General features: G+C 42.2%; 2 protein-coding genes across 2 annotated transcripts; one reads left to right on the top strand and one right to left on the bottom strand.

Moving 5' to 3' along the window:
* Positions 1-1088: 1088 nt before the first annotated feature.
* Positions 1089-3704, bottom strand: iyd (iodotyrosine deiodinase). The gene is made up of 5 exons (XM_040125636.1): positions 3407-3704; positions 2134-2331; positions 1828-1987; positions 1455-1611; positions 1089-1303 (listed from the first exon to the last, which is right to left on the bottom strand). The coding sequence occupies exons 1-5, from the start codon at positions 3588-3590 to the stop codon at positions 1121-1123; spliced, it is 882 nt and encodes a 293-aa protein (XP_039981570.1). The 5' UTR covers positions 3591-3704; the 3' UTR covers positions 1089-1120.
* A 1398-nt stretch (positions 3705-5102) lies between these two features.
* Positions 5103-25353, top strand: ppp1r14c (protein phosphatase 1, regulatory (inhibitor) subunit 14C). Its single transcript, XM_040124490.1, has 4 exons — positions 5103-5423; positions 21825-21908; positions 22918-22950; positions 24367-25353. The coding sequence occupies exons 1-4, from the start codon at positions 5190-5192 to the stop codon at positions 24439-24441; spliced, it is 426 nt and encodes a 141-aa protein (XP_039980424.1). The 5' UTR covers positions 5103-5189; the 3' UTR covers positions 24442-25353.
* The last annotated feature ends 999 nt before the right edge of the window (positions 25354-26352 follow it).

The following is a 26352-nucleotide window of genomic DNA, read 5'->3' as shown; positions in this document are numbered from 1 at the left end:
CGTGGGAGGCTTCTTCAGCGGCGAAAAGACACCGGATGACTTCAGTGAAGGATCACACGGTCAAAATCTAAAAATCTCGCACTTATGAAAACCCACTGCCACCATTTTGAGGTGTAAGGAGATGGCGGTTCTAGCTAAGAGGTCCCACAAAAATACCTGCATGATTACTTTATATTGCAAAAGGAAGGGCGTTGCTTTTTTCAGGGCTCATTTAATGTCCAAGGCCATTAAATAAAAAGTTTGACGGACTGAATGATGGGTTAATAATCTATTAAGCTCAGGTGTTTCATAAAAACAAATTACACAAGCAATGTCAAGGCAAACAACTGAAAAGAGACTGTGTTATATTTTTTGCAGCAGAGCTGGATATCATCTAGATATCAGTTTCTTTCGAGCCAGTTTCTTTGTTTTTTTTGTCAGAGTCCATGCGGTTGACCTTCAAATATCTGTGCATTGGGCTTGTTGGACTGAATTAACACTTGTACCTGTGGGGCTTTATCTAGCACTCTCAGTGAGATTACACCACATGTAATGATTTACAAGGTTTTTACACCTGACTGTAAACCTTAAGGGTGTGTTAAGACTATCACAATTAGGAGCGAATAAAGACTGTAAAGTATGTTATTATGATAAGTAATTACAAAAGAAATACCTTTGAAAAGGAATTACCTTTAATAAATGTTTAGTGTTTGCATTGAATAGGTAGTTCGACCTGGAGAAACTCCTTATGATTGGCTGTTTATTTTCCCCTTAACTGTCCACTAGGGATGGAGCTATTTTGCCTTCAAAATAGAAGTAACGGCATATTAAACTATGCTTGTCAGTGAGGGGGTTTATTTTGAAGTCTGTGAAGACATTGATGTCATCCACTTTTGGTTGTCTAGCTGATGAGTTAAGGTCTTGAACACGGTTGCAATGGCATTTAGCGCTATGTTCCTTCTGTACTATACATTAGGCGATTGTTAAACAACGACGATGCTTATCCTGTTTGCAAGACTCAAAGCAAAATAAAAACATCGCATTATTAAATCATATTAAGTAAATGAGTTGCCAGAGAAGATGATGAAGAAAAAAGTATTTTGCTTTTTTGAATTTTATTTTCTCTGCAGATTTGACTCTGTCATATGTGCACCATAATTTTGTCAAGAGGCTTGCGTTTCAAATCAGGCACGGTGGCGTCAGAACCAGGGTAACCGACAGGAAGTAGCATCAGCAGCTTCTCATTGGCTGGCCGTTTGAGGAGCAACCTGAGCTGGGGGCCGCAGTTGAGGGGAGTCGTTGTGACGGTAACAAGACCCACATTCTGATAAGCAAATGGACAAAAACAAAAGATATTCAGTCCCTTTACCAGACATGTTGCATGCCTAAATGTATGCTCTTATTTGAGCTGCATTTATAACCAAGAAAACAGGGATGGATTGGTCTATACTTCTATGTGTGATTTAGTCCTTTACCTGTAATGCAGCCAACAGGATTCCACAGGATATGGAGACACTGATTTCATTGTAGTAGTGTGTCTTTTTCTTGCTGTTTGGCAGATTCCCATAGGTCTGTTTGAAGATAAGGACCAGGTATGGCGCAACATCCAAGTACTCCTTAATCCAGTTCGTCCTGCAGGAGAAAAGAAGTTGTGAGAAAGAGGAGATATGTGAAATTAGAAGACATTGTTAAACTTAAGATTGGTCCTTATGACTAATAATCATATTTTATGCATGGCCAAAATTTAGGATAATGGGTTGGCAATTGATTTCTGTCAGTGCAGTAACAGTTACTTGTTAAAGCACAGGTATAGGGATAGGAATGTGTGGAGTAAGTGTTGTTGCTCACTTTAATTTGGCCAAATCATGGACCCACTTGTCCCCCATCCTCTGACGGTAGTTCATCTCCTCCTCCTCCTCTACTATCAGTCTGATCCGGTGCTTCATCTCTGTGTCTGACACCACGACAAACGTCCAGGGCTCTGTGTGTGCTCCACTAGGGGCCGTACCTGCCCAGAGGAAAAAGAGGTTGGGGGGGGGTACACACAGAAAAGAATTAAAAGAATTAACAGTAGAGTTTTTGGTTTTGACCTTCAAATATCAACTCTGGCCAACTCTGTTTATAGCATATTTACAGTGGTCCATTTAAACATGCCTGCAGTGCGGATGACATTATCAATGACTTCCCGTGGGACCGGCTCCGGGCTGATGAATCGGACAGACCTCCGCTGGTCCATCAGAGTGTAGAAATCCTTGGATCTCTCCAACATTGTCTCCTTGGGGTAACGTGGTGGGGAGTATGGCACATGTGGAACCTCCTCCTCCTCATTGCCGTCCACCCAATCGCCATCCTCTAAAATGATGATAGTCAAATAGTGGGACCAATGAGCAGCTTCTGATATGAAAATTCAAAACTGTTAGGTGTTAATAAGGGCATCTGCAAAGACAGTGCTCTTGGATTAGTTGTGGAGAGTTAAAGTCATCTTTGATGAGGGAAAATGTTCACATCACAATATGAAAGACTGTACTCCACTGTGCCAGGTGATATAAACAGTGATTTGAAATACAACAGTTAATTCTCCCACTAAATATTTGACTGATTTGACTATATAGCACAATTATTATATGGCAGGTTTCCAAGCACATTTCTTTTTGTTGTAGCTGTTGAGCTGTGTGACCCTTTTGATGGTTTTGTGTACATTGATTATCTACACTGTTACCTTGGGAGACTGCAAGAGTCTAGAGCCGCAACTAATGATTATTTTAATCACCGATTAATTTGCGCTTTTTTCTTTTCAATTGATTGATTAATCGTTTAGTCTATGAAATGTTTAAAAAAAAAAAAAAAAGTGAAAAAAATTGCTTTCACAATTTCTGTCCCTTCAGGCCTCTGTAATGTCTTTACTGTCACATATGACAAAGAAAAACAGCAAACTGTCACGCTCGAGGAGCTGGAACCAGAACGTTTGAAAAACAGCTCAGTTGTTGAAAAACAACTGAGGCGATTAATTGATTACCAATGTAGTTGCCAATTAGTTTTCTGTCTATCAACTAATCGATTAATGGACTAATTGTTGCAGATCTACAGTCAAAATCATTGTAATTTGCCTACAGCACCAGAAACTTTTTTTTTTTTTTAATTAGTTTGATTAAACACAAACAAATTTGGAAATATCAAAAAATTATAGATTTGACTCATAAAAAGGAAAACACACAAGGTATTTTTCTCTTTGAAAAACATTGAGTTCAGGTGATGATCAAGGGTTTTCTACGTTGTTCCAGTTTACATTGCACATTGTTTACTGAGTTGAGATTGTTGTGGACTATATATCATTGGTTTCTTTATGGCTCGTGGCTGCGAGGGGGGTGGAAATTAAGTTCAGCTCTGCAAGTCAGAAAAAAGAAAAAAAATCCTGTTCATTTCTTACCGTCCTCTCTTGCTGGAATGTCCGTATCGTCCCCTAGGTCCTGGTCCACCCCGGGTCTGAAACCCGCTTTCGACGCCGGAGGGGTCGAGGTGGTCTCGGTCTCCCGGGCCCTCAGCAGAATAGAGCCTATCACCAGGCACAGGACCACAATCAGAACGGGCGTGAGGACGGACAGCAGAGCCATGAGAGCTGAGAAGAGGATACGCTCACTCGATCGCTCAGCGGGGTGAAGAAGGGGTCCAACGAGATGCCAGCAGACTAGTCCTGTTATTTAGGGAGGGACCACAGACGCTGAGTCAGAGCTAACTTTGTGGGAAGTGTCCAATCAGCTTGCGGCCCTGATGCTGGTCAAGGTGGTATATGACATGAGGTGACCAGCACAATAAGGCCTAAGTCTAAGGTTCACTTTGAGTTAGTTCAGGAATTTGCTGTAAATTTTCTCTTTAAACTTCTGTTGTACTCAACATTTTTTGCCACGTTCTGGCAATTTGCTCTGCCGTCTCGGTATTTCTTACGAGCTCCAATTGTCACATCGACAAGCAGATCTTTTATTAATATCTATTATTTTTATTTCTGTTGAACAAGCTTAACTTTAAAGAGTAAGTTTAGCATGAAGCTTAAACTCAGCTGCTGACAGGTGTTACCCATATGGGACCAGCTGTGCAACGTTGGACTTTAGGACACCTGCAGTACAGTCATTAAAGGTGGACGATTTTGATGATTTTGGATTTTTTTTTTTATCATCTTGAAATTTATGGTCATCCAATACCAAATTGCAGCATTTATTGTTTTTCAATTAGTACAGTGAAATAATACCAGAATTCTATTTGTAATGTAATTTATCCAAATGATCAACATTATTGTTACATTATATTATATTATACTACATTATGAAAAAAAAATCTTCTCCATATAACCAGCAGGGGGCGCACCAGACTCTTCCAATGCCTGACTGGAGTGTTTGGGTTCAGACATACTCCGCATATAAATAGATATTGGTGATCCAGTTTCACGTGTGCATATCCAACCCTGGCATATCAGCCTTTTCCTACACACCTGTACGCCACATCCCACAAAAAGACGCAAATACTCGATGGAAATATTTCAAATAAAAAAATAAAGACAGCGGAGGGCAGAGGAGCACGCCTAGGATTGGGAAAGCCCTTCTCCCGAGGCATCTGCTTGTTCCCTCAATGGTGCACAGACTGGCACCATTGAGGGAATTTAGCTGATACACTGCAAAAAGAGAAGAAAAAGAAAGGGAAAAAGGCCACCTTAACAAATGATTATATCACCCTTTCAGAATCTTCTCCTTTTGTAAAACAAGCTTTAGTGCCCGCTGGTGGCATCTCTCAGTTTCATTTTGAGAGTTTTCCGTTAAAAATCATTGCAGAATTTCCCTCAGTTCTCTGCCATTTTAGCAAGAGTGATCATGGTCATCTTCTGTCGTTGTTTTTGCCGTTATTACTTGAAAGTCGCCTTATTAAACGCACCGCCGGACACTAGTAATTTCATTCCACTCTACAGAAAAAAAAGGGTTTTCTCTGTGAGGTGGGAAAAGTGACTGGAATTTTAAGACGGGACAAGCGCCCGAGATGCTCATTTCTTGCAGTGTTCGCTCCGCCTTCTCGGCTGCCTCCGGCGCTGCGCTTTAAATAGCAGCTGTTTAAAAGCTCCTCACCATTCTCCTGTCTGCCGTGCAGCGCGCCGTCCCCCTCAACCACCGCAGTGCCCTCGCTCATTCACGCATTCTCTGCAATAATAAGCCCTCACAAATCCCGCAATGTCGGCCGCCAGCACCGAGACTAGTGCCCCGCTGCCCACCGCCGGCGGCCGCGTCTTCTTCCAGGCTGCGCCCGGCGTGGGCTGCGTGGGGTCCGGCCCCATCACCGGCGACGACCCGGTGCAGAAGAAACAGGGCAAAGTGACGGTCAAGTACGACAGGAAAGAGCTGCGGAAAAGACTGGTCCTGGAGGAGTGGATCATTGAGCAGCTCAGCGAGTTGTATGACTGTGAGGTGAGTGGAGCAGATATCTTAACTCACGCACGGTTAGTGTGCGCACTTGTCACGGACACCTTCAAAACCGGGAAGCAGGTGGGGAATCGCTGGTCCTGAATACCTGCTTTTGCACTTTTGTGGGCTTGTGACTCAAATATAACCTTATATAAAATTTAGACTCACTTAATCTAATATATGGTATATGATTCCTCCCTTGTTTGGCATGCTGTACGCCTTGAGCTGCATTGTCTGGACCGTGTAGAACTGCGGCTCATCTCCTCTCATCTGTGATTTTAGATGATCTCTTAGATGTCCTCTGCAAAGACAGGCTCAGAATGCACCCATATTTACAATGGACCCTGGCATCCTCCACTAAATAGCCCGGGCCCTTAGGTTTATTGGTGTCTCCTTTCCCTCTGCCACATTGATACCTGCTGGTTTATGACTGAGGGGAGAATAGCAGGAGAGGCTCAGCGACACAAAGCTGCCTGGTTTAATTAATGTGGCTCTTTGCTGGACACTCTGACTCTGACACGATGTATTGTCTCCTCTCTCTCTCTCTCTCTGTCACCCGCTCTGCCGTGAAGGGAGAGAGGGGGACGGCCGGTTCTGCGAGGTCGAGAGCGAGAGAAACCGCACGGTTGCGCCTTTTACGCACCAGTAGCCTCTGTCTCCTACTAAAAACGTGTCCATTTCCCAATTCAAATTTAGTTTGTTTAGATTGAGAAAATGCCCCCCCCCCCCAAAGGGGTTATTTTATTCCCTGTGCCTGCCATTCATTTCTATATCGAGAGCAAAAAGGCATGTTAAACCGCAAGAGCCCACAATAGTGTTTCGGTTTTTCCCTGTGGTTGTGTTAAGAGGGACAACGTACACTGGAATTGATTCCGCCATCGTTTCTCTGTCAGATTTCTGACCTTTTAAACCCCTTTCACCTTTCGAGGGATGATTTGTCGCCAGACGATATTGACAGCCCAATTATTTTCACGTTCACGAGGATCATTGTCTAACATTTAAAGAGGGAGGGGGGTTGTGTGCGTGCAGGTCTGCATATGTGCGTTGGGAGAGAAGGAGAGAGAGACGGGGATGCAGGAAGAGGGAGATTCTATAGGTGATGTGGGAGTGAATGTGTGTGTGTGTGTGTGTGTGTGTGCGTGTGCGTGCCCGTTGCCACACACACTATGCTGCCAGAGCCAAGTGTGGGGGAGGTGGTGGACTGGAGAAGAGGGAAAGAAGGGCAGTGGGTTAGGGATGTGCTGAGCTGTGACTCTCCTGAGCAGCCACCAATCACCTCCTCTGGCTCTGACCCCCTTCCTTACAGCAGAGGGTCTGCACAGGCATACATATATGCACACATACACACCGGAGGCGTACAGTATGTCTGTCACCTCAGACTCAGCCATCGGAGATGAAACAGGCGGTGTGAGCGTGCATCATCACGTGCGTGCACACATGAACCTGCCAGACTATGCTGTACTTGGGGATGTGTTTTATTCAGATATAAACAAGCAGTTGTGTGTGTGTGTGTGTGTGTGTGTGTGTGTGTGTGTGTGTGTGTGTGTGTGTGTGTGTGTGTGAAACCTTCACCTACAGAGTGGTGTGCATAGGGTTGTTCATTTACGTAACATGCTGCATTTCAGACTATCACAAAGATGGATTGCAATGTCTGCGCATGTGCAGGAGGGAAATGTCAACATGAAAGCATTATTGTCTGTCTCAGTAGTTTGTCCCTCTGCTGACAGAGCATTGCAACGCAAAGATTTCTCCCTCATACTGAAGGCAAATAGAGGTTTTACTTTTTTGCAGCTCTATAACTCTGTTTGCAAGCTTCCTCCTCTCTTCATAGCCCCGCTGTGGTTCTCACTCAAGTTGAGAAGAGCTGTATCGCCTGTCTGAGAGTGGACTGGTTTACATTTCAAAGCCTGGCAGAGCTCTTGGCTGCATCTCAGTCTGTTGTCAGCAGGTGCGCTTGGTCTACAAGCCGTGTGATGCCTCCCCACACACGGATCGACTGGTCTGTTTGATGTTTCGATGAGGGTTGGAGTGCAGCAGCCCAGCGTTGATCTCAGACAGTCACATCCCGGCCATGCAACATTTGCCTTTCCCTTCCAATGGCTGTGCGGCTTTGTATTTCAGCCTGTGATTTGTTTAATGCAAATGGGTATTTAGATGAATAGTCAAACGCACTCTGCAGATCACACGACGCATTCCCTGCTGTGATTTCTGGATGTGCAGAAATCAATCGGTTATTTCACAGCGTCACTGTGGAAAATTACTTCACTCTCTTTTCTGCCGACATCCCTTCCTTCTTGACTTCAATTTAGCGGCTGGGAGTTCTGCAGTCCACATTTCAGTATAGATATTCCCAGCAGTGTGACACCTCCTCATATTATGCCTTTCACACAGCGAATGGGATAACATCACATGATAATCCCCTGGCTCTGTGGTGTTATTGCCAGTCTGATGTCATGCTGGATGCTGGAATAAGCACAGCGTTGACTGGCAGTAGAAAGACATGGAAGCTGGCAGGATTTCAGAGGACAGCAGGTAATGAAACGAGGACAACATTATCTTGTCACTATGGCGCATTGTTAAGGTTTTTTCTTTCATCCGTGCACTGCTTTACTGATGATATTTGGTCATATGACTGTAAACTGGAAGTCACGCTCCCCTCATGCCTGCTACAAACTCTATGTTAAGACCTAAGACCTAGACACAGGTGTGTATTTTGTGTATGTGTGTGTGTGTGTGTGTGTGTGTGTGTGTGTGTGTGTGTGTGTGTGTGTGTGTGTGTGTGTGTGTGTGTGTGTGTGTGTGTGTGAGACAGAGCGAGGTAGAGAGAGCTGATTTGGCTGCACTGGCCTGGCTTTAAGGTCAGCCTCTGTATCCATTTCATAAGAAAACCTGATACTGGAGAACACCATAGAGTGTCTGCATGTGTGGGGGTGGCGGTAGCGTGATGATGCTGAAAGTAACAGAGTGGAGAAAGGGTTAACTCAGATAAAATTGGATTTTGATTTCCTATAACATGTTAGTGAGAATTTCTGGGATATTTTCTTGTGTCCAAAAAAATGTCTCAGGTGTAGAGACATTAAAATCCAGAAAAAGAAAAGACTTAAGGAGTTAGCACACAATACAAGAAACCAATTTAAAAGAGGCCTACTGAATCAAAAACCGTATTTAGCTACGTAGTGAAAGTGAGAAAACTTGATGTTCAACATTTTGGGAAATATGTTTATCCCCTTTCTTGCACAGTGGTAGATGAGAAGACTGATACCACTCAAATGTCTTCATGTTAAATATGATTCTACAGCCAGCAGCTAGCAACGGCTAGCCTGGCTCAGTCTATTGTTTGTTTAATCTGTAGAAAAACCTAAGAGCAAAAAATGGCCATTTGTGGTTTTATGCGAAAATTACATGCTTGCCAGACCCAGGCTAGCTGTTTCCCCTGTCTTTGCGCTAAGCTAAGCTAACCCTTCTCCTAGCTGTAGCTTCATATTTAGAATACAGATATGAGGGTGGTGTCAGTCTTCTCCTCTGACTGTATGCAAGAAAACAAATAGCGTATTACCCGAGTTATCAAACTGTTCCTTTAACCTTAAAACAAACAAGATATTTAAAAACAAAAAGGTCTCTGTCTCTCTCTCTCTCTGGGCTATAGGATAACAAAAGGTGAGTTCTGTCAGAGATGGATTCCTCTCTGCTCTCCTGGGAAATGTTGCCTCTGTTCATTTCGCTGTTCAGACGACAGAGAGGAGTGGTGACTTGAAGAGAAAGTGGGAAGTGGAGAGAGAGCCAAGGACCCAAGGCTCCCACTACAGCTTTTAATACAGTGGAGGCTAAGAATACAGTATGTTATTGTCTCCTTGTCGTTTTTCTGGTATGTTGGTATCCGAAAAAGCCATTGCTCACATTATAAAGAAGTTGTTGGAGGACTTCTCCCTTCAGTAAATTTACTTTTCCTCACTTACTTTTGGATGGAAAGCATTTTATTTTTTTCTATGCCCCAATTAAAATTAAAGTGACATTTTTGCATAAATAAATCCATCTACCATCTACAAAAACAAAAAAAAAAACAAAGAAATCCTTTATGCTTCTGGTCTGAGTTATCTGAAAGATGTGTAGACAAATAGCTTATGATCCATGGGTGGATTACCAATCAGGGGGCCTCTGTGCCAAAGCCTCCGTATGAGGTATGGTATGAGGTATGAGTCACAGAGCTCTGTTAAAAGACACAAAATGACCGAAAAGAGACGCAAGATGACCACAAAGAGACACTAAATGACCAAAATGAGAAACAAATCATCAAAAAAGAGACATGAAAAGACACAAAATGACCAAAAAGAGACAAAAAACAACTGAAACAAGATGCAAATGACCAGAGATAAGGCATAAGACGACCTCAAAAGGACCCAAAACAAAAACAAAGAAATGCAAAAATTACCATAAACAGACACAAAATAACTACAAACAATGCAAGCACGTTCACTCTCTTTCACTCTGGGTGTCCTATTACCTTTTACCTGTTTGTGCCCCGGTGCCCATTTTCTCACAATCCGTCCATGTTTTAACCATGTAATTTTGAAAAACTTGACAACATTTTGCAGCATTGGAAAAATCTGATCCAAAGCTCCTTTTCTCAATTAGCACTTTTAATTCAAGCTTTTGTATTTCTATGGGAATACTGGCATGTAAACTTGTCTGGTCTTTCTACCTCCCCTGCACACCTTCTTCACTACCTCTGGAAATGGAAACCCACTAACCCACTCACTCCCTCGCACTGTGAGAGACTGCTCTAGACTGTACTGGAGCGCAGGTTAATGCCGAGGTCATGTCGAGGTGGTTGAACGGCGGAATGTGTCAGCACGGTGATGAATCTGTCTGTCTGAGGGCACCTCAACACAATCAATGAACGCTATTAAGGAAAAGGCCTCTACTTTGTGTGTGTGAGAGAGAATAACAGAACGACAGAGATTGATAGAGTGGTAAATCTGACGGTGGCTCGCAGACTCTGCAGTTTTATGTGTGTGTTCTTGGGGTGCAAGCTGCAGAATAAGGGGAAAGAGGGACTGTAATGCCCTACTTTTCCATGGCTCAGCCCCAATAGAGACCCCACTCAATAAAGCTTATTCATGTGTACAAGCGCAGATACACTCTGCCCACAGGCCAAGTGTGCGTGTGCGCCCGTACGTGTGTGTGTGGAAATTTATGTCTGTGTCTATGGGTGTGTACGGATGTGTGTATACGGCCATGCATCCTTTTTTGGGTTGATGATATTCTGCGGCTGTTTGGCAGATATGGGGTGGTGAGCGGTCGGAGCACACGCATGCATATATACAGGTCAGTGTGCATATTTGGACCAAATGGAGCAAGGGGAAGTAGGAGATCATTAGGAGCATCTTCTCGTGGATAATACGTGGATAATAATCTTCTGTCTGGTGCTCTCCTTCTCTCTGGATAATCATCACCACAATAAGGGGGGGTTGGTTATTTCTCAACAAGGTTTTGTGTAGGAGGGTCGGTCTCAAGGCGGTGTTTCTGTGTTCGTGAGTGTGTTGTGGACAAAGGAAGATGGGTTTTGTTGCTGAATTCCGCCCCCCTAAGCATCAACACTGACTTCTAAGTAGAAAAAATGAGCATCTTCGTCTCTCTCTGTCTGTATCATTATCCCCTCCTCTCGCCTTTTTCTCTTGTGACCTTGTCAATAACCTTTCCCCTTGCTCACCTTTCATGTTTTTCTTGCCGGGAATCATGTACTCTCTCTCCTCTGCTACCCCATGAGGTCCGCGTATCGTGTGAACCTCATGGGGTAGCAGAGGAGGAGTGAACAGCGCAATTCAAGCCAAGTCATTAGCGACGTTCAATAGGTTTAGGAATAGCATGCCAGGGATAAACACACATGTACTGACACACAAAGACAGAAGCATCATGTTACCATTGGGGTTACTAGATATACTGTTAGGCATATACATATGAAAAAAATTTTTTATGATCTAGGTCATGCTGCAGGTATATATGTAGGAGGTGTCTTCGTTATTTCTCACTTGGCTGGCCCGTCCAAACCAATAAATCTATCGCCTCTGACAGCTGATGGATTCGATCGATTGAAGACATCTCACTCTGACTGATGACAGGAAGTGGGGCCAAGCTTGATTGCCTGATTATTTTTTAAGATGGTTGCTTTCGAAACGTGTTTTAAAATCCGTGCAGGTCCAAATGATACAAAAAGAGGAAGCAGGGAAGACTGTAAGGGAGAACAAAAGACAGGAGAGAAGGTGTGGGAAAAAAAGAGAAAAAGAGGAAGAAAAATGCATGCACATATAAAATAGGTTCCAGAACGACAACCATTAGCTAGGCTGACAGGTCCAACCATTAGGAGATTGCGCCAGTCAATTTGGATGTTTGTTTTAAGGAGTGACCCTGATGTGTTTATGGATCTGGCGGGGAAGGTCATTGTTGTGTTTGTTGTCTGTGCTTAGGAGCACAGACGTTTATCTATCTGCCACTAAACTTGCACAGACAAAAATAGATACTTGCTTCTGTGGCATCTGTGTCCGAGCACGTGTCGATAGCACCTGCATACACAAGCGTCTGCTGCTAAACAAATCATAGGTGTTGACTGGAGGGCCTTTTCGCGAGGCAGGCGGCCACCAGCTGCTGAAGCAGTTACGAACACACGCAGCAGAAAGGTGTCAAATGTCTTATCGCAGAAGCAAAACCGGGGGGCAAAGGTTACAATGTGTTTGTTCTCCTTTTTGTCATCACTCTACATTTTCCATCCCCACTGTCACTCTCCACAATTTTTGTCCCCTCTCTCATCTCAGCCTCTGAGCCATCGGGACACCCACCCACCTGCTTTTTGTCCTCCTCCGCCTCTTTCTCTTTGATTTTCTCTCCGGCATTTGTTCTACTGTCAGTCATGTGGCTTTCAGATACATGTACGTTCGACATTTTTTTGTCTGTAGTTAACAATGCTAATCACATGATGAGTGATTCCAATGAGAGTAACAATTTAAATAGGCTTAATTGCTACATTGATAATGTGATAACGTGCGAGAGTCAAGTAATTAAAGAGATAAACGGTGAGAAAGTAATGTTCAGAAAACAAAAGTATTAATGATAAAATGATAAAATGTTGAAATGAAAGATGTGAAGCACTTTTTTTTGTTCTTGCTATCAGCCTCGGTCTTTCACTTCTTTCCTCTTCACTTTCCACCTCATCCTTTGTGGTTTACCACTCTATCAACTCTGTATGCTGTGTTTATAGGCTTAGCTGTGATAGTACAATGCTGTCATAGTTGTTTTAGATATTACTGCCAGCCCTGGGGAGGCATATCAGTTGGCCTGCTGGAGAAAATAAAGATGGATAAGGCAAAAAATAAAAAGATCTGGGAAGAATAAAATATCTGCAGGTTCATAACTTGAATTATAGGTCTTACAAATATGGCCCTCAAGTCCCAAGACATAGCGGTAAAGGAAAAAAGATCCTAAAATGGCAAGTGTAATTCACAATCACAGTGAAATGACATGCTTCCCAGTTGAATAATTTAGATTTTTTTTTTGTTAATTTAGCTTTCAGACTTATTTTATATGGGATATCAGCCGCAAAATTATTAGATTGATAAAAAAACGAGAAGCAGCTGCAAAGTGTTCGACCAGCGGTTAAGACAGGGAAAGCCACTGAGGCTGTGAAAGGAAGAGATGTTGACTTTTCACACTCACACACTAACTTTTTTGTCTTCCTATGACATCTCCTCCCATCCCGAGATGATCCAGTTAATCACTGGTTTCATTGTCAGCGGGCCGGCACAGTTTATAAACTGGCTGGCTACTGAACACTGACTCACTCTACGGTTGGTGCTGCGGAAAGATGTGAAACACTGTCGTCATTCACGGGTGTCTGAGAGAGAATGAGATGAGTGAAAGGCGGAGTGAGGGGAAGATCATTGTTTTGACTTTCAATGTCAGTGGGGTGTGTTCATACAGGGGTTTGTTGTTTACTTGATGTGTCTACCTTTGCACATGCTGAATGGCTTTGCAAATTTGGAAGCCATGGATCCAATCAGTAAGAAAGCACTTTTTTTTACATCTTATCTTATTTTTGGTCTGCTTTGTTTTATTGCTGCTACAGCACTGATTATACTCTGTGTCTTCAAAACTGAGGGTTTTCTAATTGCCTCTGAATTTGATTAAATCCAACCAGTTAAGTTGAATAAATCCAACTAGCTAGTTATGCATTCTGACTGGCTGGCTGCTTGTGACCCTGATGCTATTGATGCTTTAAATCCAGTTTTGCTGGAGGCATAGCTTTGCACTGAGGGCAAAAGTCCAAATGGGCCCAAGCTGTCAATACATCAGCCTGAGGGAGAAACTGTCTGCCTTGTAAATACAGTCAAATGAATCATGCGCCCCTGAACAACAAAGCTTTGAAATAGAGTCAAAAGACAGATGCTGGCATTTTAATGGTTGACGGTCCACAATAATACGTAATCTGGGCTTTAATATAGGATTTTAACCAAAAGAGGATGAGGTGATTTCAAGTATTTTGTCTTTTTATAGCAATACAAGCACGTGCACGTCAGCAGCTGCTATAGGTGTGTGAGCTGTTTGGGGCTGTTGTTTTATCCTATCACTTTCAATCCTCATACGACCATAGCTATGCCGTCGCTGACATGCGCCGCCTGAAAACGAAACTACATGTCAGAGGCTACAGAGATACCACACGGAGACTGCAAGAACTGTGATTGGTCATGAATGCAACATTAAGCAAGCTGAAGAAAGACTCAGTAATCGTCTACTTCTCCTATGTCTGGCAAATCCATCTCCACCATGCTGGAAATCAAGTGTTTGTAGTCTTTCTTTCTCACCTCTGCACAGCTGGCCAGTCACGGCATAAAGTGGGTGTGAATTTGGCGCAGCCCCTCAGCGTCAGAAAGGTGTGGAAGTTTCCGAAGCTATTCGACCATCCAAAAAGCACTGCTGAGGAAGCATACTTGCTGCTTAACTGCAGAGTTAGCTGTCACTCTATATCACCGAGTACATAAAAGGATGTAAACACAGTTACTGTGGGGAAAATAATTAAAGCACAATAAGGTTTAACATGTAATGTATAATACAGGAAATCCAGTGCCTAGCTGTAAATTTAAAACTACGCCATAGGTATCTACGTTGGGACTGCCATTAAACTTTTGCAGTCTTGTCTCTGGCTTAGAGTTCATGGTTATCCCCCCAGAAGAGGCGACCTTACTTATCCAGATGAGGAGTGAGCAATGAGGGAGTGAATGAATGATTCATTTAAATCCCAATTAGATTCAAAAATTCATCATGTATAATCATTTTTATTTTAAACTGAAATTTTCCTTTGTGAATTCATTCCTTGCTCCGACCCTCTTTTTCTACCAGTCCCCCTCACTGATATACAGTGTCCTCTAGAGGACAGCTGAATCAGCGTGAGAACGGGCTTTTGCTGCAGAAGCGCACTTTATCAGGTGAAGTCACTTCACCTGTGCTGTATGGTTTTAGCAAATTGCACTGCTGGAGGGGCAACGGGGGGTTGCTGGAAGGCAGGGGATTGAGGAGGCTTTAGAAACTCTTGTTTTTACCATAGCACCATCTGTCATTACTGTCCCAAATTTTTTGTTTTTGGTTTTTTTCGCATGCTTTGTCCTCTTATTCACCTTGATCCTCCAGGCTTCCCATCTTTTGTTTTCTATTCTCACCATATACTCTTTGTCATGCGGTAGTTTCTCTCTCTCTCACCTCGCTTGGTCTCATAAGATAAATTCATCCAGCCTCGAGCTCCCCCTCGCTTTGATGTGACACAGCATGGCAGCGCGGAGAGAGGAAGAAAGCTGAGCTGTGAGGTTTAACTGTGTTGCACAATCCTCCTCTTCCTTCCCCTTTGCCTCATCATCACAGTGACCCACTTATCTGTGCGCTCCCCATCTCCCAGTATCTTTATTTTTTCCTCTTATGTATTCTAATTACTGCTCTCATACATAGCCTACGTCTCTTCTTTTCTTTTCGCTTCCCTTTTGCAGTCTTTTTTACCTCTCTGTAACGCTCATCTCTTCACGGTCCCTAATTTAACACACATCCCTTGTTATTTCGCCGTTTGACTTATTAAATCTTTGCTTTCTTTTCTTTTTCTCTTTCATAGCTTACTTTTTAATGTTTCTTTGTTTACAGTACTGTTTGAACGTTTTAGAATCTCCTTACCATTAAAATTCTCCTTGCTTTCTTCCTGTCCTACCATTTTATAACTATGCATACAGAGTTGTGTTTATAGAAGCATAGGTGTTAATATCTTATTTACCAGTTAACTTTTCTTTGCAACTGGATCAGACTATAGACTATAGTTATTTTGATTTTGTGCCATCCTTGGAACATTTCAGGCAAGGGTCACGTGACCGAAGAGGTACCTGAGCTAGCACAACCATTGGCAAGATAATCTGCTAGCATGTTTACTGCCAGCTAGGCACGCTATCAGTGTTATCTTATATAGACCACAGTAGCTGTGGGTTTGATAATGTTGTCTTATGCATCTCTTTTAATGATTTATTTTCCTCCTCATTATCTGATATTTCTACAAGGTTGAAGTCTTTCGCTGGGCAACAGAACCACACATTAAAGAATTTGAGGGAAAATTCAGTGCTAGTATACCTGTAATACAGATAGGTTTTTAAAACTCATCAACTGTCTGGGGGACATTGGCTTTCTAGAGGTCTGTGGTGTTTCGCACGTAGTTTTTACATCTCAACATTTTCGCTTTGATTACATTTGAATTTTTCCTTTGCTGTACAGCTGTGCTAATTTTTCAGGGAGAATTGTGTTGTGTGCTAATTCTTGGATGAACTTCTTACAGGACAAATAGACCGGCTAGCAAAGCTACCAAAAAATTAGCCTGTCAGTCGTGTGGCCCTAACTTCCCGGTTATAGCGATGCGTCCGTCGACGGTCTCCCCTCGCGCAGACTTTATTTCTAAGGTGAAACAAAGTTTTACTGTGGTATTTCAAGCACAAGCAAGCAGCTAGCTACCCAACCATTATCAAATCATCAACTGTAGATCAACTGTAAATCAATCTTTTTTTTCCCTTTTTTCTTTTTTTAATAATAAACCTACTTAACATTGTTATCTTTCTGTGTATCTGGCCTCAGTGAAAACCTTTTGCAATTCTCTCTTCAGGAAGTCTAAGCACTGTTCAATATATCTGGTGGTTTTGGGTCATATTAGTAGGCTATGAGTAGGAATAATAATGAATCACTTGGCCGAGTGAAGTGATTCCCTGTCACAGGGAGTTTGACTCTTCGTTCATGCTGAGTGTTTGAACAGAGTCTGAATAGAGTTTGTGGTGAGTCACAGGGTCGGGCCACTTACATTAGCTTTGATTCACCTCATCATAGACAAACCAGACTGAAAACGCTGCCGGCTACTCAACTGTTGGTGAAGACAAGTCTGACACGCATGCACACAATTTTTCTGCACACAACAAACACACTGGCTGCCTGTCTCACTCTCTGTTTCTCCCTCAGACTCTCTTTTGCTTGCTGGCTCGCATTCATATGCTATACAAAGTTGCCTTCATCACAACAAACACTTTGCTCCTTGTTTTCTCTCTTGCACACAGTATCCTCTACACATAATACACACACAAACTCTCTTTTCCTGTTTTCATCACTATGTCTTTCTTCTGCATATGCAAACACACAAATTTGCTCTCATCTGCAACAATTGCTGCTTCTATGCTTCAAACACACACAAATATTCTCCACTATAAACAGAGTAAACTAAACACTAATTTTAACGGGATTCTATTTTGGCACTTAGTCCACAGAAGATCACACTAACTTTACTAACATGATACTAATAATATGCACAGTTAGATTTCAAATTTTTTGACTTCACCAACATCACAGAATGATTTTCCAAGCATTTCTTTCTCATTTTTTTTTTACGTGTGTGTGATTTCTGAACTGGTTGCTTGCACATGCCCCACCTGTGAGTAGCCGCTTTATTTCTGTAACACATTGCACTGAAGGCCAGTAGTGTGCCACTACACCACACTCGAACACCAAATAATTTTTTTTGTCTTCATGCTAGCATTTTTTTCGGTGCATTTTCTTTGTTGTATTTCTAGTGTGAATGTACTACATGCTGAACAAAACACAGGTAGAATTTGTATGTAGTTTGCAACTGACAGCCTCTGTCTCCTTGTGGTTCTCTTGTAGATCTGCATGATGTCAGGCATGATAAAGTTTCATTTGTATCTGTTTTTTGTCATTGTTTTTGCTGATTGATATCATATTAAAAACAACAAAAACATCTTCTGCTGTTACACATGGCGTAGGAATACCTAGCTATATCTCCCATTAAATATATATTTTTAGGATGAGGTTCTGTATGATTTGTATCGATGCGTTTTTAACCCGTGTCTCTATGTACTGTCTTAGAAAATCAGCACAAAATCAGATCTTGTTTTTGCATTATTTTAAATGTATTTCTGTGTGTTTATGTGTGTCTAGCTGTTGCTTTCTGTCTCCTGACATTGCGCTGTCATTTTGTCATCCTTTCACTGTTGGCAAGATGGAAAATTATTTTCCCCAGGGTAGTGAGTGTGACCTCGACTATTTTAGGCTCTCAATCACCAGCAGGACAACAGCAACTTTAGTGTTTATCTGCATGTCAAGTGTGTGAGTGTGTAAGTGTGTTTCCATTCTTGTCATTGCATGGAATATATTTAACACACTTAGGTACTTTCATAAGCTCCACAGAGAGACAAGGCCCCGTGGTGAGCGTTTCTCTGCAGAAGACTGATGGTGGCATGTGTGTGTGTGTGTGTGTGTGTGTGTGTGTGTGTGTGTGTGTGTGTGTGTGTGTGTGTGTGTGTGTGTGTGTGTGTGTGTGTGTGTGTGTGTGTGTGTGTGAGAAGACTTGCACGTCCTCCGTGATTGCCTGCAGTCATGCTTCACACACAGGCCATGCCTTGCTTGCCCTAGTCATCACCAATCACAGTGACAGAGGGTGACGGACAGCCTGCTGACAAGTGGAATAGTCAGGGACACACAAACACACACACTCTCAAACATGAACACTAGGCAGACTGACTGATAGCGTTAGATAGATAGATAGATAGATAGATGGATAGATAGATAGATAGAATTGTACTTTGCCCTCAACCCCCTTAAGAATTAGGTCAGTGTGTTAAATTCACCCTCCTGACAGGCACTATTACTCATTCTAATTCACTTATTCATCTCTATTATTAGGTTAAAGCTTCCCTCTGTATGGAAACCAGCAGACCACAGTATGCAAGCAGGGCACCACTCACTATTGATTTTTATACGTCTCATCTCTTGTTTTTGCCTTTCCAGACTGAAGCCATGATCTCTGCTCTTTTCACATTTCAGACCTTGCAGGTAGGCTAGCTGCCGCCAGGTATAAACAACAAGTTGACCTTTAAAGACAAGAACAGCTGTGTTAAATGATTCAACATGCTTAACCTCATTGGTTAGCTTTTTGAGATTTAAAAATGTCCATGCAATAGTCCAGACATTTCACTTTTTCCAAGGAGCCAACCAAATGGTGGTTTTCAACATATTGCAAGAGAGCGATAACTACAATAAACAGTGAAGTTGAGGAAAACAGGTTTAAAGGCCCTGCTATTTAAGTTGTGAAACCTCAGTTTTTATTATTGAATAAAACCTACAAAAATGTAGATACTGCACTGTGGAAAATCTAAAGGGAGCAGGTAAACCAAAGTGTGTACAAACATAAAGTGTTCTTGATTCCTAAGCTTTCCGGTCAATTTGAACTAATGAGCTAGTTTAATACATATATCTACTTTCTATTAGTGTAAAGACATCAAATCAAGTGAATTTCACCATAGTCAGAGGCAGCAGAGATGACAGTTACTGCTACTCTGCTAAGCTGGGCTAGTTGCCTTTTAGCAGGACAAGTTCATCTGGAGTTACTTTTGTTTCTCCATAATGATTAGATTTTGCTACTTCCTTATTTATGTGGTATAACACACTGAATTCCTAAGATGCTGGGGCATCAAATTAAGGTTTAAATTACAGGAGGGAACGGTTAGGAAAAAATGCGTAAATAAGCTAATGCTAGCTCATGAGCTAGCCCAGCCAAAGTTTTCTTGCAAATTATACGCTTTACTTTCTTCTAAAATTGCACATTTCTATGACATTTCTAGTAAGAGAATTGTAAATGGCAACAGCGTTATTTTCATCATTTCCTTTTCTGCGTTTAACACAACTGTCTCCTTTCTCTCTCCATCTCTCTCTCTCTGTCTCCTCATCCATTTATCCCTCCTTTCTTCATTTTGAAATAGCTCATCTCTCCTCTGATGTTTTGCATTTGCAAAAAATAACCCCAGTCCTCTGGTTCCACAGCGCACACGCGCCAGTACTAATAGATGACAGGCTTTGATATGTTCTGCCACATTCCCTCGTTTCTCCACTTTCTTTTCTGTTTCCTTAATGAGAAGGGATTTCAGAGCGAGACCCTCTCGCTAAGACACGGAGAGAGATTTCAGAGCAAGAGGTCGAAGGGGACGCTCGGCTCCTCTGTAGAGAAACCGAGATGCTTCAAATGCTGGTTGAGTAAATGCCTGTTAACGGCTCAGGGATAAGGATGAAGGTGGGCTAGCCATGTGTGTACGTGTGTGTATGAGTGTTAAGTGTGTGAGTGAACAAATGCGGATGAGATACGTGCGAGCCAGGTATGTGTGTCACCGATGCCAAGTGGAATTTTTTACTGCGTAAACAAGAGTTATGAGGTTAGGTCTCTGTGTTGCACTTTCCCGTTGTTTTGTATTCATCTTCACAGTTAATGATTTGCTGGACATGAAAAACTCCAATTGCTCTAAGGTACAGTAATTCTTCTGTATTCGTGCTGTCAAACACACAGCGCTTGCCTCTTGCAACTTCTCTCACATTTGGTATTGTAATTTCAAAGGTATAATTGTGAGCTGATTCCATTCTGTGCACATCAGCCCACCCACGCAACACTGAAATCCCAGGGACTGAGCTTTAATGCTGAGAGCTAAAATCAAACCACCCTTCCATCCTCCCTGTTCCAGTGTCTGAATACCAGCGCGTGCTCCAGGCTAAAGCAGGAGTCCTCCTGTATGCACACACACATACACACGCACACACAACCCAGAACTAGAGTTAGTTTTAGTATTGTAGCATCCTGGCTGGTCCTGGAAAGCTGGACAGCATACAACAAGCAACATTTGTCAGTTTTTTTGAAAATCACTACAGAGCCAATTTAATTTGAGTCAAGTAAAACATTTTCAGCTTTAAATCCCTCCATTTTTACATGTCGCTCCCGGGTTGCTTGCGGTCCCATAATGCTTTGAGAGGTAATTCACTTGTGTCACATAGAAAATGAATAGGTCCTAACTTTGTGTTGCATAATGCGGCGTACAGTGGCTTGACACCATTAGAGACGACACAATAAATTGGCAACACAAGACCCCACATACACTTATCATCAGATCATCAGTTAATGATAGGAAAAACTGTGTCTACAGTCAATAAAAAGCCAAACATTAATTGCAAGCCTGCCCATCCACCCCCCCCGACCTTCACACCCTCACTTTTCACCTTCTTATATAAAGGACATAGTACTCCCTGCACTGGCACTGAATGTTGCCATTGGACTTAAATCGTGAAGTATGGAATCGTCCAATATGGACATATTTCCAAGGTATACCGGGGTGGGATAGCAGCAGTGGAGTCCATTTTGCTGCAATCATCCAGTATGATGTCAGCGAGCACTTCAGCTGTTGGTAAAGGCCACCACTTGGACGAAGAAGCTGCACTTGTACAGTACATGGTTTCTTTGGCTTTAATTCCCAGAAGGGAGTGTTTTGAAGATACATCATGCGGTGGCTGGGAGGGAAGGGTTGTCCCTCCCTAACACGCCTCCTCTGCACAAGCCTTGTGGTAGAATAAAATGAACCAGAGGAACACAGGACCTTTGAAGCGGTTTTGAGCTGAATACAGCCTCTAACCACAGAGGCACTAAATGAGCCCTGCCCCGACACAGTGACATTTCCATATGATGTCTGTTCCTAAGAGGCAAATATATGTTTGGCCTGTTTGGAGCTTGGGGTGCAGAGACGTGGAAACAGTGTTCTGAATGAAGACTTGGATTCGTGCTGAGAGGTGGAAAAGTGAAAGTGAGAGAGTGTGTGTAATTGGGGTTAGTTTTGGTGAGGGGTTGGTGTCATAAAAAGAAAAAGGGGTGTTACAAAATGACAATAAATAGTATGTATCACTGTTTTTGTTTAGTTTTCCATTTTAATTTCCTGTTTATCTCCTCTCCTTTTGCATGTACTTGTCATCCTGACGTGCCTCTGATTCAGCAGCTCACTAACCAAGAGTTTCTCTATGTTCCAGGAGGAGGAGATGCCAGAGGTGGAGATAGACATCGATGACCTGTTGGAGGTCACCAGTGATGACGAGAGAGCCAGCAAACTGCAGGTATACCCCTGTGACTGTGTGTGTGTGTGTGTGTGTGTGTGTGTGTCTGTCTGTCTTTGTACCTATTTTTTTGCAAACACCATTATAAGTGTGAATGTATAGGGGATTTACAGGTGAGAAGAAAGAGTTGCACTGTAAATCATCAAGCTGTAATATTCTGTGCTACCAAGACCCATGGGATTTCATGACTGAGCAGATCTTTCCTTTAGTTGTACCCAATTTCTTCCAGTGTACATACTATGATCAATGATTTCCATTATTTCCAGAATGACTTTTGACAACCTGTAGACAACAGTTGTTCCCCTCAGCTGTGGATTATACCCACTGGTAGAGAAAACAATAATAATAGACTAAAAGTTTGTTCAGACAGAACGTGAGGCAAATTATCAAGTTGTGTTACTCACGAGTTTGACTGCTGGACTTTTTTGGCAGTTTGTGTTTATCCGCTCCAAACATCCAATGTACAGTCTGCACAGATATTATCAAACTCCCGTCTTCTTACTGATTTTGTATGCAGTGCTGCTGTATCTAGATTTTGCTTCTTGTTCTGTCTAAACGAAGCGTAAAAGCTAGACAGCAGGTTTTCCAGCAAAAGTCTTGATTGCTGGTCGATTGGGTCTCCCGCCAGTGGAGAAATTGGTATCGCTGCCTTTTTAAAACTGTATGTTGGATTTTTCCCTGTGTAATTCCTAACAATCATATATCCAAAGAGAGTCTTGTTGTTTGATTCTGGCAGAAGGATACCAAAGCCTGAAATGTAGCAATCGAGTTTTAGACAACCAAAGCACTTTCTTCCATTCTAACTATACTGGAAAGTGACAATCTCCCATCTACATTTGACATATACAAAAGCCATACACTAACCACCAACAAAACAGACCCAAAAGATTTTTACATTGACTACTTGTCAAAAAAAAAAAAAAAGTCCCGGAGCTGCAGTGAATTGGAGACAATGCTGGAAAATGTCTAATCCCTCAACAACTCTCTCTGTTTTTCCCTCTCTGGACAGGAATCACTAATAGACTGCTACAAACCAACAGAGGTTAGTATGATCAGCGTGTCTGTCATCCATACAAACAATAAAACGGTCAATATCAGTGACCTAGACATTATTGATGCTCTCATGCACGATTCAATTTGCATTGTATCGAGTGCTGTAAGTTGAACCATCATGTCCCAGATGTAAGTGTGTGATTATTTAATGTCTGATGACATACACACACACACGCACACACACACACACACACACACACACACAAATCATTCTCTGTTTCCACTGTCACCCTGACCCAAATATGACAAAGGGTTAAAAGGACCTAAAACTCTACACACACGTACAAACAAAGGACACTGTTTGACGGTGTGCTATGTTTGACATATACACATACTGTCTCTGTTTACTTGCTAAGGGACTTGACTATGTTTAGTACGTGTTTGTGACTGTGTGAATGGGTGCATGTGTAAAGGTGTTAAGTGTTAGGGTGAGGTGGGGTTAAGCTATTTTGGTGATTATAGGTTGTACAGACCAATCACAATACCTCTACATACGGCAATGTCGTCCAGCCTGGACTCCCCATCTGTCATCTGTGTGTGTCTCTGCGTGCGTGCGTGTGCGTGTGTGTGTGTGTGTGTGTGTGTGTGTGTGTGTGTGTGTGTGTGTGTGTGTGTGTGTGTGTGTGTGTGTGTGTGTGTGGCATTAGGGTCAACCTGTGACAACCACTACAAGGTCACTGGTATCCAAAGCTACAGCAGTGTCCGTCCAGGTTGACTGCCACTGATACATGTCACACCTATACGCCCACACTCACACACATGGAGAGGAAAAGGTGAATGTGACAAAAGCAGACAGCGATGGAGGGAAAATGAAAGAAAGAATGAAAACACTGTTAGAAAAATGTACAGTACACGAGGGGACGAGGGGAGGGATGTACAGGATTGAAGCCCTCGTAGAGATGGGAAGAAAGGGATGCAGAGGGATATGCAATATGAAAAGACAGCTGGAGGGAGAAAGATGGACCCGAGTATAGGGGAAAGAGAAGGAGTAGAGGTACAGAGGGAGTGAGTGGGAGGGGGAGGCATAAGTAATTAGGTCACGAGCAGTGTCACCCTGGTATAATGAGGGGGATTATATCCCAGCATGTCCTCCACCACACTCACACTATCATGGACAACTACACAATCTCTTGCTTAAACTCAAGATGAGGAATGTCTTTATCCTCCTCAATACCAATGCCAAGACAATAATATAAAAAATTTGAAACATCTAAGATTTGAAACATCTTAAGATTTTAATTTTGGTCTTCTTCTTTACTGAGAGTATTTAATAATCTGCTCTGATACCTTAATTTTATATTACATCGTTAAAGAAAGACGTAGGTTTTACCTGTATGTGTGCCTGTGTATGCATGTGTGCAAGTGCTGCTGTCTGTCTAACTTGTTTTTTCTTTCCCCCCTGCAGGACTTTGTCCGCGAGTTGCTGGGCAGGATAAGGGGAATGAGAAAACTCAGCGCGCCGACCAAGAAGGGCCTATAATGGCTGTCATGTCAACATCAATCGAACATAAACTACATCATCTCAGCTCCACCTGCTTAACCCACTCAACATGGACCGTCATCACATAGAATAACTTCAATCAAAACATTAGTAACTCTTCTGCAACCTGCAAACATGCACCATAAAGCCCATGCATATAGCACAACAAGATGTATTATAATATTTGACTGTTGAAAGGTACGTGAGAAAAAACAGAGCCAACATGGTATAATCGCAAACAGCCGCAAGAAAATGTCAAAACCCGGCAACGTGCCAGAACTGCAACTGTGCTTTAACATGAATACCGCCTGATTCCACATTTAAGAGCCATGTTAGAACTTTTCAAACCAATGCTGTAATCCCAACAGCCATACAGACTAAAACACCAATAAATCTCAAAAAGGGTGGTGGTTTAAAAAAAAAAAAATGTTTGTACTGCAGTAGGTGTGAAATTAGCTGTAGCACTATGTAAACAAAGTGCTTCACGATTTTGTCTTTTTTACTGAGGTGTTTTGCTGTTACTTCTTTTTAAAGATGTACTGTGTGTTGCCATTTATTGTTCACGTGATTGAAATGTGGTCTTCAACAGTTTTTGTTTTTGTCCTACTTTTAAAGTCAACCTCCTTATTCTTACTCTGCCAGTGCTTACAAATGTAAGCGAGATCTGTAGTTTAATTTTCAAGCACAAGGCGTCAATACATCGATTCTGTCCTTTTGTGATGTGCAAATTCTGGAAAGAGCGGGGACATTTTAGTAAACAAGGCTAAAATAGTGTGAAGAGTTTTGCTTTTTACCCACTGTTCTTATACATTTTTCACCACAGCAAGGCCTGATGGGTGTTGCAGTTCTCTGTATGACACTACAACGCCTGTATGATTGGCAGCCTTTCACTTATCAAGTTATGCGGTGTTGTTCATTGCTGTCCCTCATTAGAATACATATCAGTTGGTTTTCTTTAGGTTTAAGCACAAAGCTCAAACATTTCAGTTTTTTTCTTCCCACCCGGCTTCACTTAGCTCTGCTAACTAGCCTCTCTAATAGTGGTTGATGTTGCCTTTAAAGACATTCAGGATCAGTTCACCTTTTACTCAGCACTGAACCTTAACTACTGACAAACTAAAGGCAAATACGGTTGAGTCAGAACCTGAAGACAACTTGAAACTTTGACACTTAAGCCTGTCAGGTCCTGCAAGGGAAGGTGTGCCAAAACCGGGAGTATTACATCCTAAGTGTTATACGTCATGGAGGCATTAGTGTGACACAGCATTTCCATAGAGATTGTTTGTTAAGTTTGTGAAACATCTTTGAGTGGGCGCAGGATTTTAGGATGTTTAAAACTTTTCCAGGTTGCAGAAAATAAGTAGTAATTGCATAATCCCAGGCTTAGGAGGTAGATATATTTATTTAATGTTGTTAATGACCTTATGTGCGCCAACTCACTCAAAACCTGTAAGCTCTGGTACAATCATGACTCTGCTATGGGGTTGGGCCCAGTTTCATTTCCGAGCAGTCAATCGTGAACCAACTGGAATGGAGCAGAGCTAAACCTGCCATGTGATATTATACACACATATACCCTCAGCTGCCAAAGATAAAAGCAGGGCAATGTTTGATTTCAACATAACACTTGCAAAGCACCCGTCTTGCATGCTAACAACAGAGAAAAAATTGATAAAGAGTAAAAGAATATAGATATTATGAACTTATAATCAAGCAAAAAAAAAATTTTTTGACTTAGCTGCCATATTCGACTTTGTAGAACTTTTTGTGTTGAAACAACGTGACTGTCACGTTGGAGAGAATCCAGGAAATTTTTTAAATGGTGCTGTTTTTGATGTTCTTCCCAGATTTGGTTGTATAGAAGGTGTTTTCACTGTCGACTGATGCCAGAGAGATGTGTCTGAAAGAAGT

The sequence above is a fragment of the Xiphias gladius genome, chromosome 4, assembly GCF_016859285.1.
Source record: "Xiphias gladius isolate SHS-SW01 ecotype Sanya breed wild chromosome 4, ASM1685928v1, whole genome shotgun sequence".
NCBI lineage: Eukaryota > Metazoa > Chordata > Actinopteri > Istiophoriformes > Xiphiidae > Xiphias > Xiphias gladius.
Note: the sequence above shows the minus strand (reverse complement) of the source record. Positions and strands in the feature narration are given on the sequence as shown.

Bases quoted from the DNA above. Each gene is read 5' to 3' on its own strand.
- iyd (XM_040125636.1), bottom strand. From the start codon at position 3,590: ATGGCTCTGCTGTCCGTCCTCACGCCCGTTCTGATTGTGGTCCTGTGC. The intron at 1,988-2,133 runs GCATGTTTAAAT...TCCTCTGGGCAG, and splicing joins TAATGTCATCCGCACTGCAG to GTACGGCCCCTAGTGGAGCA. The intron at 1,612-1,827 runs GTGAGCAACAAC...TTTCTCCTGCAG, and splicing joins CATGATTTGGCCAAATTAAA to GACGAACTGGATTAAGGAGT.
- ppp1r14c (XM_040124490.1), top strand. From the start codon at position 5,190: ATGTCGGCCGCCAGCACCGAGACTAGTGCCCCGCTGCCCACCGCCGGC. The intron at 21,909-22,917 runs GTATACCCCTGT...CTCTCTGGACAG, and splicing joins AGAGAGCCAGCAAACTGCAG to GAATCACTAATAGACTGCTA. The intron at 22,951-24,366 runs GTTAGTATGATC...TCCCCCCTGCAG, and splicing joins ACTGCTACAAACCAACAGAG to GACTTTGTCCGCGAGTTGCT.